At 31.4% G+C, this 16,042-nt stretch overlaps 1 protein-coding gene across 4 annotated transcripts in view; it reads left to right on the top strand.

Moving 5' to 3' along the window:
* The first annotated feature begins 6,100 nt into the window (after window positions 1-6,100).
* The window catches only part of LOC134707279 (double-stranded RNA-specific editase 1-like), a 36,340-nt gene continuing 26,398 nt past the window's right edge, over window positions 6,101-16,042 (top strand). Inside the window, exons 1-4 of one of the 4 annotated variants that reach the window (XM_063566917.1) lie at window positions 6,101-6,161; window positions 9,829-9,920; window positions 13,096-13,308; window positions 13,375-13,605. In XM_063566917.1, the coding sequence (XP_063422987.1) occupies window positions 13,107-13,308; window positions 13,375-13,605 (433 nt within the window). In that variant the 5' untranslated portion in view covers window positions 6,101-6,161; window positions 9,829-9,920; window positions 13,096-13,106. Of the gene's footprint in view, window positions 6,215-9,828; window positions 9,921-13,095; window positions 13,606-16,042 lie in introns of all 4 variants that reach the window. The other 3 variants (XM_063566914.1, XM_063566916.1, XM_063566915.1) reach the window with 3 other exon arrangements.

Below are 16,042 nucleotides of genomic sequence, written 5' to 3'. Positions count from 1 at the left end.
AAGGATAAACAGAAATGATCAGAAAACGTGTGCCGTTTTTAATACACTAAGATTTAATACAGGATGAGAATAAAGATAATTGTGTAAATTAATTAAGATAAAATAAAATTCAGATTCGTTATTCCGAAAGTGTGTAAAAATAAAATGAAACAATTTTTGATTACTTTCTTAGCGGCAATTATCGTAAATATTCAAATATGAAATAAAAAAGTAGTACTTTTAATCTTTAATAAAAACTAAATGCAATGTTACCTAATTTGATAGGATATACCATTGCACATCTGTTTGATATCAATGACTTTACCGGAATTTCTTAACTTGTATTCAAATCTGGCTGTGTTTTAGTGCTCGTAAAACTATCGCAATTTTAAAGTTTTTAATTGAAAAAAAAAATACAACATACAATTAACATGCATGATTTTTTTTTGGTTTCTTTATAGCATTTCATTCTTACATAATTAAATTCATTGGATTATTTACACGAACTTTTTGTGAAAAGAATATCAATTATCTAAGCTAAGAATTTATTAATTTTTTATTATTTTTTTTTTGGGGGGGGGGGGGGGGATTTTGTTCATTTAAAAAAAAAATTATATGATAATATTTGTGCAATGTTGAACAAGATATCTGTGATTAATTCAAATAAATAATACAGTAGTTGTAATAAAACTTATATGTTAGTCATGCATAACTGATATTGACGAATTTAGAATAGTTCGTCCCTACATCGTTGTTCTTGAAACAATCATTATTAGTATACATGTAAGTTTCCTTACGTATAAGTGCTATTGATGATGAGCTTCAGAGAAAGCAGACTAGTAGCGTTTCGTTAGTTTGTTTGTTGGGAAAGGAGAGGAAATGCAACCAGTTGTACAGATAAACGACATAATTACCATACAAGCATTTATAGTCAACACAACCAGAAAGAGTTCCCATCGTTGGACGGGGAATATGAAGGCTTCCAAGAATGAACAAGTGACATGTCTAACTCTGAACAGTTAGAAAACGGACTATCGACATCGACCGCTTGTTCTTGATATTTGAAACTGCATGCATATATACGTATAACTTTATGATAGTGACGAGTTCTTGCGTCTGACAAAAACTAAATTCCTTCATGGTTATATATTGCCATACGTTTATATTAGTTTGTTAGGTGAGTACTCAAAATCGTTGTTTAAACATGCATCCTGTTTGTGAGATGTAGATTCATTTCAATAGTACCGAAATTTCGTCTATATATTAAGTTTCACAAGTGTATAACATGGAGAAGCTCTGAAGGTACATAACTCCCATTTTGTTTGGGTGTGAACCATCGATGTTTACAGCAATATCAAAGAATAAGATGATGATTGTAGAAAGAACTATGGGCGTCATGTGGCAAATATTACATGCATATCGGACTATTAGTTGTCAATCTGTATGAAAAGATTTCCAATACAACCATATTATTAAGAAAGAATGTTTACATGATATACTCTCGTACTAGTATAACAGGTTTCTTGTGGCGTTCACCTTAGACACACAATTTTAACGATGTTTTGAAAAAAAGACAGAACCAATTTAATGTCATATTTCCCTATTTTTTAATATAACTAAAAGTCTTTTTTCTGTTATTGAATACCAACAAAGAAAATAAATCCCGAAATTAATTTGGAACTTTGATACTCAATAGTTTCCCAGCAAAAATGCACATCCCTCGGGGATAATTAGTGTTCGTCCAGTGGCATATATAACAATTGTGATGACGAATTCCTTCCTTTGTTCGCGAACAATCTTATTGAAATATGAATCTGTGATTTTACTTTGTCCACAACTACGATGAACCAAAGCAAGTTATACATCGACCTTTATTTAAATCAAATTGGTTCACTTTTTCTTCTTCGTCTTCTTCTTTTGGTATTATAGTCTAACGACATTCGATGATTACATACCGTTGGCCTACGTGGACTATTCTATTTACAAAACTTTTACCCCAATTTATTCAAAATATATGTTTTTTTCTTATGTTCAATGTATACATGTATATATTTTAAATTGCGCTTTAGTTCCGTAACTTTCTACCCAGTCGTATACACGAGTCGTCGACAAGTGCGTACATTTTTTTAAATCAATATTTCTGGTATGTTCCAATCTGTCCTTCACAATTGACAACGAGTATATATTACATTTTCCCAAAATCACCCTTGGAAAAAATATTTAAATAGATTTTAATTTCATCAAATCTAATTTTTGGGGTATTATTTATATTTTTATGAATCATATTTTTTACACCAGAAATGTTATTTATAAACAAGCGTATGAGTTTAGTAATGACAAGTAAGACATAGTTGTATATTATACATCTGATAGTTCAAAATGGAAAGTTATAAGTTATCGGCCATGTACACTATCAATACCTGCAGAAGTGAAACGATAGCCCGACAGGAAATCGCTTGAATACCTGGACGTGTCACCTCAAACCCCTCACAATACCTTTGGAAGTAATACCTTTAGGCATGCTGGTGATCAGATGAGGGAAGATCAGAATTTATTTGAAAAAAAGTTTATTACTTTAAAGAATTATGAACAAATTAGATTTTCGAAAACTATTTTCAAGGAACACTTATTTATGATTTCAACTTTGACTGTTTACCTAATTCCAATATCAACAGTTTAAAAACCATGGTAATTAAAAAAAAAATAAGAATATTTTCCGTTTCAAGTTAGTTAGTCGGATAAACCAACCGAACGATTGACAAGATATCGACACGCAATTACGACTACATCGGTTACTGTAGTTTTGTTTCTTTGTGGTTTATAGACATATCGTTGTTATTCATTGGGAAAGAACACAAAATTGCTGAACGAAAATAATTGATACCCTAAATTCAAAATCGATGGTGATCGCTTATCTAGCAGAATAAAACTTTAATATTTATGAATTTGAGGATTTTTATTCAGAATGAACATAATATCATTTTTTGATTTTTTTGCGAAGTTTCCCTTTAAAGGTAACATATGTGCAAAGTTTTCCTTCTGAGTGAGTTTTGAGATTTTTTCCGAATCTTTTAACATGGCAATTCTTAGTTTTCTGTTGTCAATTGGTTTAGCCGTGTCTGAGGATATTTGATAATTATTAATCAATGAAAGAAGTTCAAAGTTTCAGATGACATATACCACGATGGTTTCTTTGACTCGTACAATTTCTTTGGTTCTATAAAATGCATTATATAACAATGGAAAGTTAGTGTCTGACTTTTCTAGTCTGTACTAGTATTTAGTCATTGCTTCAATCATGTTAAAATATATTGGTAGTCTTCCCAACTCAGTTAAAACTGCAAAACTGGTGCTTTTTATTGGAGCTCCAAGAATAAATTAACAGAATTTAATATGAAGTTTTTCAGCAGGTAATCTAGAATAAATATGGTCAAATGAAAAAATTCCATTTCTATTTAGACGACAAAGGATTAAAGGCACCCCATATCTCACAGCTGTATAGTAAGATGGGTTTGATGGTATGATCAAAAACATGCATGCTTGTTTTGACTGAAGGATGCATGGATAAAAAATCTTTAGATAACTTAAAATAGGCTTTTAGTGCCTTTATATAATTCATCCTGAGCCAGATGCACAAAAATGTATACCCAAATATTTATATGTATTAACACACTCTAGTTTTACACCATTTAGCATACAATCATATTTGTTAATCAATCTACCAGCCTTGTTGAATATACGAACCTTTGTTTTGTTTGTATTCACACTTAAGCACCAATCATTGCAGTAATTTTGCAAAATGTCAATTTTTTTTTGCAAACCATTATCTATGCCATGATATATTATAAAATTATTTCAATGATCATGGCAGTTCACGGCAAATGCTCATTTACCAACTTGCATGTAAACAACGTTAAATTTTGGTATTAGGTTTCTGTTTAGTTTTTTTCCCAATCATATTGTGCATAATATTGTTGTAAAATGGTGCCCTTTATGGGTTCTTGATTACGGATTAATAAAATGTTATCATGAGCATTGCGCTGTTTTAACGAATGATTTACGTGCTCATTTTGTATAATAGTTGCCTATCTCAAGGACTTTTAACTAACATACGTCATTGACGGTATATATTTAATAAGATTTATTGTTATGAATTCTAATCATTCTTGGTTTATGATTTTTATTTCAGTTCTAATTTTGCCTTTCAACCTAATTATCATGGTTAAAAATATGCTTACTCACGGTGTTGGAGCTTGATGGGGTCCGGTTTGGAATCCTCTTTTTTGTAATCAATGCGATTGAAAATGTTCGTCTGCTTGGAACCTCCTTTTCATCTTGGGTTGGGCACCCTTTTTTAAATTTGCTGGCCATGATATACCCTTGATTGCATTTTCATGTTACTTTTTACATGCTTGCAGAAACATTGTATTATTTGGCTCTGATGTCTTTTTTATTGTGTCAAAGACATATTATATGTCTCTGGTATTGTTGTGTCTTATATGTTGGTTACCAGCCATTTTAAAAAGGGGGTTCCTAACCCAGGAAAAAGGGGGGTTCCAACTACATGTCCCCAATCAAATGCATTGATAGTCCAAAAAAAGAGGGTTCCACTGAAACCCCGGACTCCTCCCCCTTTGATCCGCTACTGAGCTCGAAAGAGATACATAAATATTATGCGTGTCCCTAGAGTAGCTTATCACGTTTAACCATACCTTTGAAATAATATATTGACTTCTATTCCCATACCATGCTGGTCGACTCTAAATTTAAAAAAATGCTGAGTTTATGATCAAATTATATAAATAGGCCATTTTAATATTATAACCTTTTTTTTACTATTGCTACCTGCAAATTAATAATCTGAAATGTTCACGGTCATGATATTTGATTTACATTTTAAACATCGACTTTCAACAAAAAAGCTAAAAATATCACAGTTATCAAGTTATGGAACTTACATATTTAAGCATGTTACATTAATAAAAGAATCTATTGATCCTACACTGTTGTTTTTTTCTTCTTTTTATCGGGGTGGGTGGGTGGTGGGAGGGGAAGAATTAATCAACATCTTGATCTCTTTGAATTATTGTTCCAGACCCTAAGTTAATATTTCTAAGTGAGAAATCTAGGAAATGGCTCAGTTTTTCAAATGACTTTTTCCTAAATTAGTGTGGCCTTTTAAGTTTCAAGTCGATTTTTTTTTTTTATTAAGTTAAAGCTTTGAAATTCTATATTTCCAGGCATCAGTGAATATTTTTTTTTTCATTTTAAAAGTGGAAAATTTTAGTTTGAACAAGGACGTATAACTAACAATATACGTCCCTTGTTTGAATAACTTAAGATCATTATTTGATTTGTGATTTCCGAATTTCAAATTAAATTCGTAATTTTTATAAAAATGTATAAAGTTGAAATTTTAAAAGTTCATTTTTTTTTTACATGTTTGAGAATTAAAGTACTATGAAACTTCAAATTAAAAAAAAAATGTCTGAGACCTGAATTACATATAATGTTTATTATAACTAAACTATATCTATTTTTTATTTTAAAAAAACTTACTTTTACATATTTTTTCTCAAGGAAATTCTATAATATATGTATGCATTGGTTAACAGTGGCGGATCCAGGATTTTTCATTAGTGGGGCCCACTGACTGACCTAAGAGGGGGCCGCTTCCGTCACGCTTCATTGATTCCCTATATAAGCAACCGAATTTTTTCCCAAAAAGGGGGGGCGGGCCCCCTGCCCCCCCCCCCTAAATCCGCCTCTGGTTCAAGAATTGGATTAGCATAAGTTTAACGGTCCTGACTGATCCGGGTAACACTTATCAATTCAAAGTTTTAAAAAGTTTGAAATTTTAGATTTTTGGAATTTTGATTAAAGTTTTAAAATATCAAAATTCAAAATTGTGTAAAAGTTTTTAAATTTTAACCAAATAATTAAAATATTAAAATTCGAAATATCGTTTTTAAATTTGATAGTTTAGAAATTTGATCAAACTTTATAAATACTCAACTGAACGTGCATTTTTGGTTATTTCACTTTTTGAAATTTTTCAATATTAATTTTATTTTACGAAACTTTGAACTTACCGAATTGACTTTAAATTTATAAGAGACCAAGCTTTTCATTAACGTTGATCAGTTAATTTTCTTCGATCGATTTCCTGCTGCAGCTTACAGGTTTCATATCTTACAAATTTACGCCTATTTCAAGCATTGTCAAGTGTCAACACGTAATTTTACAAAATGTGATAAGCATTAAACACAAAATCCATTTTATTGGGACGTTGAAATGTTAGATATTCATTGGAAGCAAACAGAAATATTATCTGACCCAGTCAACCAAATGATTCGAAATTGATTCCTTACTGAAGTTACTCTCTCTGTGAATCTTCAAATCTTTTTCCCTCATACTTTTGTTTCATGCTTTAGTATTGCCCTCTTCTCGCATCACATATAAAAATGTCCTGCATTACCTGTGAACAGGGGGACAAATTCTACAGTGGCGGATCCAGAAATTTTCATAAGTGGGGGCCCACTGACTGACCTAAGAGGGTGCCCGCGCCAGTCATGCTTTAGTGATTCCCTATATAAGCAACCAAATTTTTTCCCAAAAAGGGGGGCCCGGGCCCCCTGCCCCCCTCCCTAAATCCGCCTCTGGTCTATATGAATTATTTTTTTTGTAAATAAAATTTGTAGTCCAAATAATTATGACGTCTTGAAAGGCTATTATATTTTTTCTTTGACGCCTTACTTCAACGTCATAATGCTGAAGCCGCCATTTACGGTTGGACTTCGAGAGCATATTTTGCTCTCAACTTTGAGACCCAATTTAGCCATCAAATTTTCATTGAAGGTTAAAAAAAAAGTGCATATTTAAAAATTCTTACCCTTTATGTGTTTGTTTGTGCAAAAGATTTCCAATTAATTCCTACAGAAATAATAATATAAGTAACAATTCCATCCGAGGCGGGAACATTTCGACTGCATTTTAAAAAAAATTTGTTTGATTTCTTTTAAGAAGATTATAAAATAATTTTTACACCAAACTTGGTATGGTAAGGGTTAACAAACTTAAAAAAATAAAATATTTTTCTAAGCGTTTTTGAACTAATCCTTGTATCTGGAGGCCTTACTGGCCTGTTCTGACCCATAATAAGAAGAAAAAAACATCCAAATTTGAGATAAACTGGAAAATAAATGGTTTCTTTTACCAAGGTCCTTAACCCTTACCATGCGGAATTGTTTTTAGAAAATGTCTAATTTTCGTTTATTTGCAAAAATATATGCAAATTATATGCAAATGAGCTTAGCCCTGTTGCTGTAGCATATTGATTTCTTTAAATCTAATATAGGTGATCACGGGGTGAGGAGGCAGAATTTTTTTGGCGGGAATTTGCCCCAAAATGGGTCATCAGGTGCAAAAAGCGTAAATTTTGCCGATTTTTCACCCCTTCTCTTGACCCAGAAGACCCAGGGTTGCAGGGTTGCTGGTTAAGGTATCCAGCTGTAGCCTGCATGTAGAGTGGACCCTAGTGAACTAATTGACCCCAACAGTTGTTAGGTTGAAGTGAATCTGATCTTGATTCAGCAGTCATTTGGACCCAAAATACTGAATTTCACAATTTTTGCCAATTTTTGACTTCGAATGGACCCAAAACCGGAAGCAGTTGTTTCCTATACGTATTTCAATAATAATAATGATCAGTAGTAATATGGCCGTGGGTTTGCAAACCGAGTTTTAGCCAATTTCAATTTTCCAAGTCCGTATTTGTGCTCAAAATTCTACTTATACATGAGAAACGTGAATATGGATAGCCTAAGGTTGACAGAACATGCATAACTTTTAAAATAAGTATCACAAAGTGGACTTCTAAAAGTATGGAACGCCATTGGAACCAAATAACGGTTATTAGGGTCAGCCCGTCAAATGACGGTCACCGCATGGTAAGGGTTAAGGAGAAATCAGCTAAACGTTTTAATAAATCAGTAAATTCCCTCTCAAAGTCCAACTGAAAATATGAGTTTGGCGTTATGACGTCGAAGTAAGGCGTCAAAGAAAAAAAAATATAATAATATTTCAAGACATCATAATTATTTTCCCTATTTTTTTTTTCTTTTTTATTTATTGATTTTTCTACTGTTATTGGGGACTTCATCCCCATTTAATGGAATTTATGTGACTGTCATAGTATGTGCATGAAAAATTAAACAAGGCTCTGAATTATAGTTATCTTGTACCATTGCAAACTAGTACCTATGTCAACACGTACCACGGCAAATTCATATTATTGTAAACTCATAGCAACTTATTTAACATGTCAAAACACATTCAAATGGTGTGTAAATAAAGAATAATATATACCAAGTTTAACTCTATCCCTGGCAGTCCTATTTCAGCTGTTTGGGTTAAAAAAAATGAATGTCTGTTTACGGTTACCCAGCCAACTGTCCCTATTTTGAGGGCCGACCCTAAGCCATTTTATTTCAGTCGTAAAGTGAAAAATAAACTGAACTCGTGTTTAAAGTGAAGATACATGTAGTGTTGCCTGATACATCCTTAAATGTTCATAATCATGAATATGATAGCTTTTTTAAGGAAATTCTCAACTCGTGTGATGAAATAAACATTTTGCCTCCATTTTTTCCAATCAATAACAAAGGGAAATGATCCAACCATTAAAAATACGGGTAAACTCGGCCCATGATCAACTCAGCCCACCACAATATGAAACCGCACACTCAAAATCATGTCACAAAAAATTGTCTATATAATAAAAAAAAAAACCAGTTGACTGTTATAGGTGTTTCCCAAGTATTTTCCCCACCAAATGTGCACATGCAACATTTGTTTGATATCTGGATTAAACTGCTAATTAATAATTTAGTTTGGATAATCATATATATGCATTCCAATTAAGGTACAGTCAAGTATTTGTATCTAAAAAAATGTGGAATGTGTCCATATGGACACAGATGATGCCCCTGCTAGCATATAATGCTATAAAGGGACATAACTCAAGAACTGTTAAAGTGACACTTCCAAAAATTAAACTTAGACTGAGTTTTGTGGTTAAAGCTAAATATATTTAATTTTCATCACATTTAGTTGGAGACAAACTCAAGTTAGAGAACAAAAACAAAAAAAACCAGCGATTTGTTCATTTGTAAAGTGGCATAACCCTAAAATGTTTATCAGTAAGAAGTAAAATTGAATATTGCATTGTTTAAAGCATTAAATCAAAATTACCAGACATTTGCCAATGCCAAGGGACGTTCAGAGTCACTGGAATATATATTTGATGGTACCAGTTTCAAGTGGTATACAAGTTCTGAATGGTACAACTTTGCAGTTGTACGTTTTTTACGTTGGTTCAAAATGTAGGATTTGATGTGGTACAAGTTTGCAATGGTACAATTTCTCTTGAGCTTGCTTTCCAAGGCTCTAAGGTTTTTGTGACAATCTGGCCCAAGTGAATCTGACCCAGGTCAATCCAGCCCCAATTTTTAATAAAACTAAAAGTAGTGGATTGAAGAATTTAAAAAAAAAATACTTACTTCATACACTAGATATATTTTTACATTGTCAACATGGTCAATTTGCAAAATAACACATTTTGAAATGGTAAAAAAAATTTGAATACATGTAGTGCTTAATTGTTTTCTACCATACAGTTACAGTCATACATGTTTTTGCAGTTCAATGAAATTTAAATTAACAAGGCTGAATTAAAAAAATATATGTTTGTGCTTATCATCATGATCATCATTCTCATGTTTATCATGTTTATAATTATGTAATCAGTGTCTATGTGACTGTATATTTCTATATTTATTTTGTTGAAAGTTTCAGAACCCTCTTTTGCTGAGTAGCAAATCATGAAAGAAATAAGGTATTTTCTGAACGTGCCAAGATTTCCAGAAAATGTCTTTTTGTTGGTGAGTCACTGTGGCAAGAGCCAATCACAGTTGATGGTCTGAAGTTATTGCCATGGTGATAACAATTGGCATGACATTATCAAAATCAGTCATACACTTGACTTTTAGAAGGGTAGTTTATGTTCTATAAGTGCAACTTTGATGCCAAAGACTACATGTACATAAATTTGAAAGAACTTGTTTATATAAATGATAGATGTAAATACAGAACAGTAATGAAGGTTGTTTTAAGTCTCACCCTCTGTTATCACTTAAACAAGATGACTGATTCCATGAGTTTAATTTATCTTGAGATTTTAACTGTATGTCATGCATTTATTTTGAAACATTAATACCTATGGTTTTATTATTGCCAAATTAAGGATAGGTTTATTAAGGATAAAACACTCACATGTCAAGATATATAACATTATTGATATGCAGCATTTACCAAAATCACTACTCAAACTTTCATTTGTTTATTGTTCAACAATTGCAATAGTACATGTATATGCATGCAAAATTTTCAGAATTTATAGTATTTAAAAATTACTTTGTCCTTTCATAGTAATGGTTTTATCAAGTTACAGTCTGAATTCACTCTTCATGCTAAATGTTCTACATGTAGCTCATTGTTAGTGAATGGTTTTTGTTAAGCTGCAAGTGACATGTTATATACTGTTCAGTCATTAAATTCCAAATATTTAAAGTTTGTTATCATGCCAATGTAGACTGATGGAACCAATAGTTAAGAACACTAGTTTATAAATAGTATAATTTAGATACAGATACATTTTGTACTTCTAAGTTCTATCATAATGACCATATATATGTAAGTGATTAGTTCTAAACATGTTTCATTGAGCAAAACATTATTTCTTAAAAATCTATGAAGTCAATTATTCCTAATTAAGTAATAGTTAATCAATCATGATCCCATTGTTTAAATCCAATGATCCAGTGTTTCTATCAATTCCCATAAAACTTAAAAATACAGTTACTTAGTGAATTAGAGTTATACCCCTTTGCCCAGTTCCAATGAATGACAAGTTTTAAATGATCTGGCTGTTTATTATCATTCTTATGTCTAGTAGCAAATAAAGTTAATTCACAAAACTCATCACAAGTTAGTTGTACTAATTTGTTCTCTTTGTTTGAAATGTTTGCTTGATCATGCATTTTGTAAACAAGTTCTTTCAATATGAGTAGAAAAAACATTTAACTTAACTATGTTAACATAAATTATTTTTCTGTGAGTCATCAAGGCTGATTTTGATAATGAAGTTGTCAGATTTGTAGGTTGAACAAAGACATAACTTGGGCCATTTATATATGTGAAAAACATGATCAAAATATTCTGTGAGAATATGGGTATCTAATGGGTTAATTTTGTACTCCAATTAACCAAATGTAATTTTACAAGATACCTTTTGGGTAAACTGTATAACCACTTAACTATTCAAGACATATTTACTTAAGCAATTCTAAAAGACTAACAGAAATAAGGTGAAATAAGAATAACAACTATCTTATATTTCTAAACTTTTATTTTTAGTTCAATTTTTTAGATCTAGATAAAAAGTAATGATGCACATGCATTGACATGATGCATTGTAGTTTAAGAAAATAATTGTTAAGGATAAACATGAAAAGCAGTCAGTCATTCTGAACAGTTTGATTTTAATTTACATTTTACTTAAAAAGCATTTGTTTATTTGCCTTTGGTTTAAAAGTACAATAAAACCCATTGTTTATCTGTGTATGGAATATTTTGAATTCTTTAAGTTATTGTTAACAATATTCCTTTCAGTATTAATGCTTGAGTTGTGATCCGGCATATGCATTCTTCTGAACATTGTATTGAGCTCCCTTCTTTTTTACAGTTGTCAAATTTCAATTAAATCAGCAAAAAATGATCCTGGAAAGCAAAGGGGCATTAATTGTTACCCTTGACTGTTCTGTGTGTCCCATTTTTATCTCGACACACGTAAATTTTTAGCAATACATAGGTACATGTATGCTGTTTCCAGTGAAGGCGGCATCAACAATGCATTAGTTAATTTGTTATTACGTCTAACTTATGGTGAACCACAAGTGGTAGGTCAATAATATTTGGCGAGCAGTTGTATAAGCATTTGTTCATCTCATTTCCATGGCGATTTTTTTGGCCCTGTCCCCTCAGTCATGGTCTATTGACTTTGAAACTTTTATTTTAAATGTATTAGTTAGTGATTAGGTCAGTTTATGGAGAACCACTAGTCGTAGGTCAATGATATTTGGTATGCAGTTGTATAAGCATTTGCTTATATCATTTCCATCGCGATAATTTGGCTCTGCCTGTAAGTCATGGTCTATAGACTGAAAATTTTGTTTGGTATTCATGTATCATTTTGTGATTAGGTCAGTTGAACAGGAAATATTAGTGGTCGGCCATTGTTAATTGGTATTCAGCTGTATAAAAAATAGCACATTTCATTACCATGGAGAATAGTTGACTCAGATCATTCAGTCATGGTCAATTTATTTTGAATCTTTTGCTTAGTTTACATGTACATGTATAAGTTTGTGATTAGATCAATTTAAGAAAAACTGCTTATGTTAAGTCATTGATATTTGGTATGCAAATTTATGGGCATTTGCAAGTATTGTTTCCATGAAGATTATATAGCCCCACCCCTCATCATGGTTCATTGACTTTGAAACTTTTTCATAGTTTACAAGTTTATGCTAAGGTTTGTTTAAAGGGAACAACTTATAATTAATCAATTGGTTATGGTATGCAGTTGTATTAGAAACGACACATCTCATTTCCATGGAGATTTTATAGCCATATACCTTCAGTCATGGTTCATCTATTTTGAATATTTGCAAATAACTTGCATGTTAAAGTATTGCTATTTTAATTTCAACATTTACATAATCAAAATTACAAAACATGCGAAAAGTTAAGACATATCTGTGATATAGACAGTTTATTATTTTGCAAGTTTGCAAACTCCCTCTCCTAATTGATATGAAATTCAACTGCCAGAAAAGCTATTTGCATGGTTTTAAGTTTTGTTGATAAAATTTGTAAAGCATAAAAAAAAGGATAAATTGTTTTGAAACTAAAAATAAAAATCACCTAAACTTGAAACAAAACTATAAACATGATAAATCATTGCAATTTTGTCAAAAATTAATTGCTACATTGTAGAATTTTCAAACATGGAAACAATCAAGAAGGAGTCTGTATCTGAGGAGGATGTCATGGAAAAAATCCAGAAAGTGGCAGAAAGTATAGTCGTAGAAATCTCTGATGCAACAACATCCAGTGACATCAAAATTGAACAGACAGACAATTCTGAAACCAAACAGACAGGCCCTACTTCTGAAGACCAGAGGGAGGATGTGAAAATGGAAGAAGGACCTGCCTCAAAGCAGACAGGCCCTTCTTCTGAAGGACAGAGGGAGGATGTGAAAATGGAAGAAGGACCTGCCTCAAAGCAGACAGATAAACACCCTGTAATGTACCTCAATGAGTTGGTCCAAGGTTTGAAGTATGACCTTTTGTCAGAGGTTGTTAAAGAAAAAGGGAAAGTGTTCACCATGGGTGTCGATGTTAAAGGAGTGGTATTTGAAGGCACAGGAATTAACAAGAAGGCTGCCAAGATGGCAGCAGCTCAGACAGCTCTACGTCAACTCTTCAACACAGAATACTGTCCAAGTAAGTTCGGTTTGCATTATATATTATTTTGCACTTATTTCAAATTATCTGATATTCATAGTGAAATTTGTATTTTAATTGCATTTCATTGTTTACTTATTTACTAAGGTGATTATTTTTTAAAACCCAAAACCCCACCCTTCTTGATAAAAAAAAAGTCAACCATTAAACATTACATGAAATGCCTGATATGATATTAAAGAAGATTAAATCTTGTTTCCCATGTTCACTTAATATTATTTGAAAGAAAACAACAAGTTGTATCAGGTATTGAAGAATTGTAAGTAGCATCTTACACTTCAACATAGTGTGATAATGCTCTTTACCCTATGGCATCAACAAAGACCCTCTTCTTAGATGTGTTAAAGTTTACATTTGAACGTCAGCGGCAGCGATTTAAATTATTTGAGTAAAGCTTAAGACTTTAAATTTCATAAGTTGATAGTCCTGGATGCATCATACACTGTATGCAGATACCTTATGTAATGCAGTTTCTATCTGTCATATGTCCATTGTCCTTGACCTTGTTAATGTTAAATGATGAGGTTTGTTTCTCAGATACTATAAGCAGGTCAACTATAAGTCTATACATGCATGTGGTGTATCAGGGACTTTCTATACTCATATAGAAAGTCCCTGGATGTATTGAATGTTTGTAAGGGGAACATGTCTGTCTGGCAGGTTTCTTCTGACTTTCACCTAGATTTCATGGTTTATTGGTTAATGTTAAGTTTTTGTGTTTTTTTTAGATTTTCAATTACCACAGCAATTTGTATGTCATGTATGTTCATATATTAGTATGCCTAAATTTTTCAGTCACTTTAAACTCATAGATCTATATATTTATCAAAATTTTGAAGAAAAATCTTTAAAAATTATGTTATTGAAAAATCATCTATCAAGGAGTTCATTACCAACTGTGCTTATGTTGTCTGTGAGATTTGGGATATAATAAATCTTGTCAGGCAGCCAGCAGAAGGAAGAATTTATCTGCTGTTAATTTTCATTGCAGCAAGATAACTTGCCAGTGTAGATAAAAGCCCAATTAATAATCCATGACCACCCGACATGTTTTCAAATTAAAGAAGAAATTTGAAAAAAATGACTTTTGAAACCAAAAACCAAATCATGACTGTTATTAGCTGAAGCTGATTACTTTGTATACTTATTTCATGCAAAAGGCAAACATGATATAAATAAACTAATCTTATTGTTCATCAGAGTCTAATTTGGCATCAATTCATGATAAGTTCAGAAGTATAAAGAAAGAAGAACCTGTTAATTGATGATATGATATGATATGACAAGGTTCATTTGGTTCATTTGACATACAGTCTTCTTTACTTCATGTTCAGATTACATGGAAAGTTGTATCATGTAAACATTTCTTAATAATTTTCAAGTATGATGTATACTGGGTATTCATTAATATTCAAAGGATACCAATTTTCGTGGATTTCATGGGTACAGTGGAACCACAAATTTAAATTTTCAAAGAATTACAAATTTTCCAAAGGACAAAATGCAGACTTTACCAAAACCCTGAAATTAAATATTCACGAATATGAAAGTTTTCCCGAAAGCACGAAAATTGGTATCTACGTAAATTAATGAATCCACATGTATGTAGTATATATTTTACATTGATATCTTACAAATTATTGATTCAATTCTTCTTAATCAGAATATTATGCAGTTTCATGTCTTTGACTTTATATATTCCATGTAGACACCAAAAATAGATTTTTAAATTGTCTAGACATATTGGAGAATCACATGCTAAACCAATTTCCTTTTCTGATGCATGTTGGTAATTAATATTATATTAAATTCATAGTTGGTTTATTTCCAATTTAATACTTAGTATTAATGTAAATCTTAGTTGAATTATTGAATCTGTCAAGATGACATACAGAAATGTAGGCGTACATGTTTATGCTTTTCTATATTATACCTCATCAGCATAGGAGTATTAAATAATCATTAAATTGTCATTAAATATGCTCAAATATTAATTAAAAAAACATACGAAATAATTCTATACCAATTAGAATCAAAAAATGTGTTTTACACTTTTGCTTAATACCATCAGAATGTTGAGGTAATTATTTTTTGTTGTTTTGATTAACCAGTGCTGTCTGTTAGTAATTAATTACTTTATATTCCTTCATGTTTATATCATGATTGAACACATTACAAATATCTTGGATATCGCTTAAAGTTGTGTTTCAAGAGTATTTTGTAGTCATTTTCATCAAATTTACATAGATTTACCCTGTTTTGTATTCATCCATCCATATTTGATTGACTACCTTTGTTTGGCCTTGCTAGAAATTGCTTTTTCCAGTGAATATTGAAATGTAAGCATTCAAAGTTGATATTTTGTTTTCTATTGTTTTGTGCATATTAGCTGTTTCAATGAGAATATGAATCTCCA

The sequence above is a fragment of the Mytilus trossulus genome, chromosome 2 (assembly GCF_036588685.1).
Source record: "Mytilus trossulus isolate FHL-02 chromosome 2, PNRI_Mtr1.1.1.hap1, whole genome shotgun sequence".
Taxonomy (NCBI): Eukaryota; Metazoa; Mollusca; class Bivalvia; order Mytilida; family Mytilidae; genus Mytilus; species Mytilus trossulus.
The sequence above is the reverse complement of the archived record's forward strand: the minus strand, read 5'-3'. Positions and strand labels throughout refer to the sequence as shown.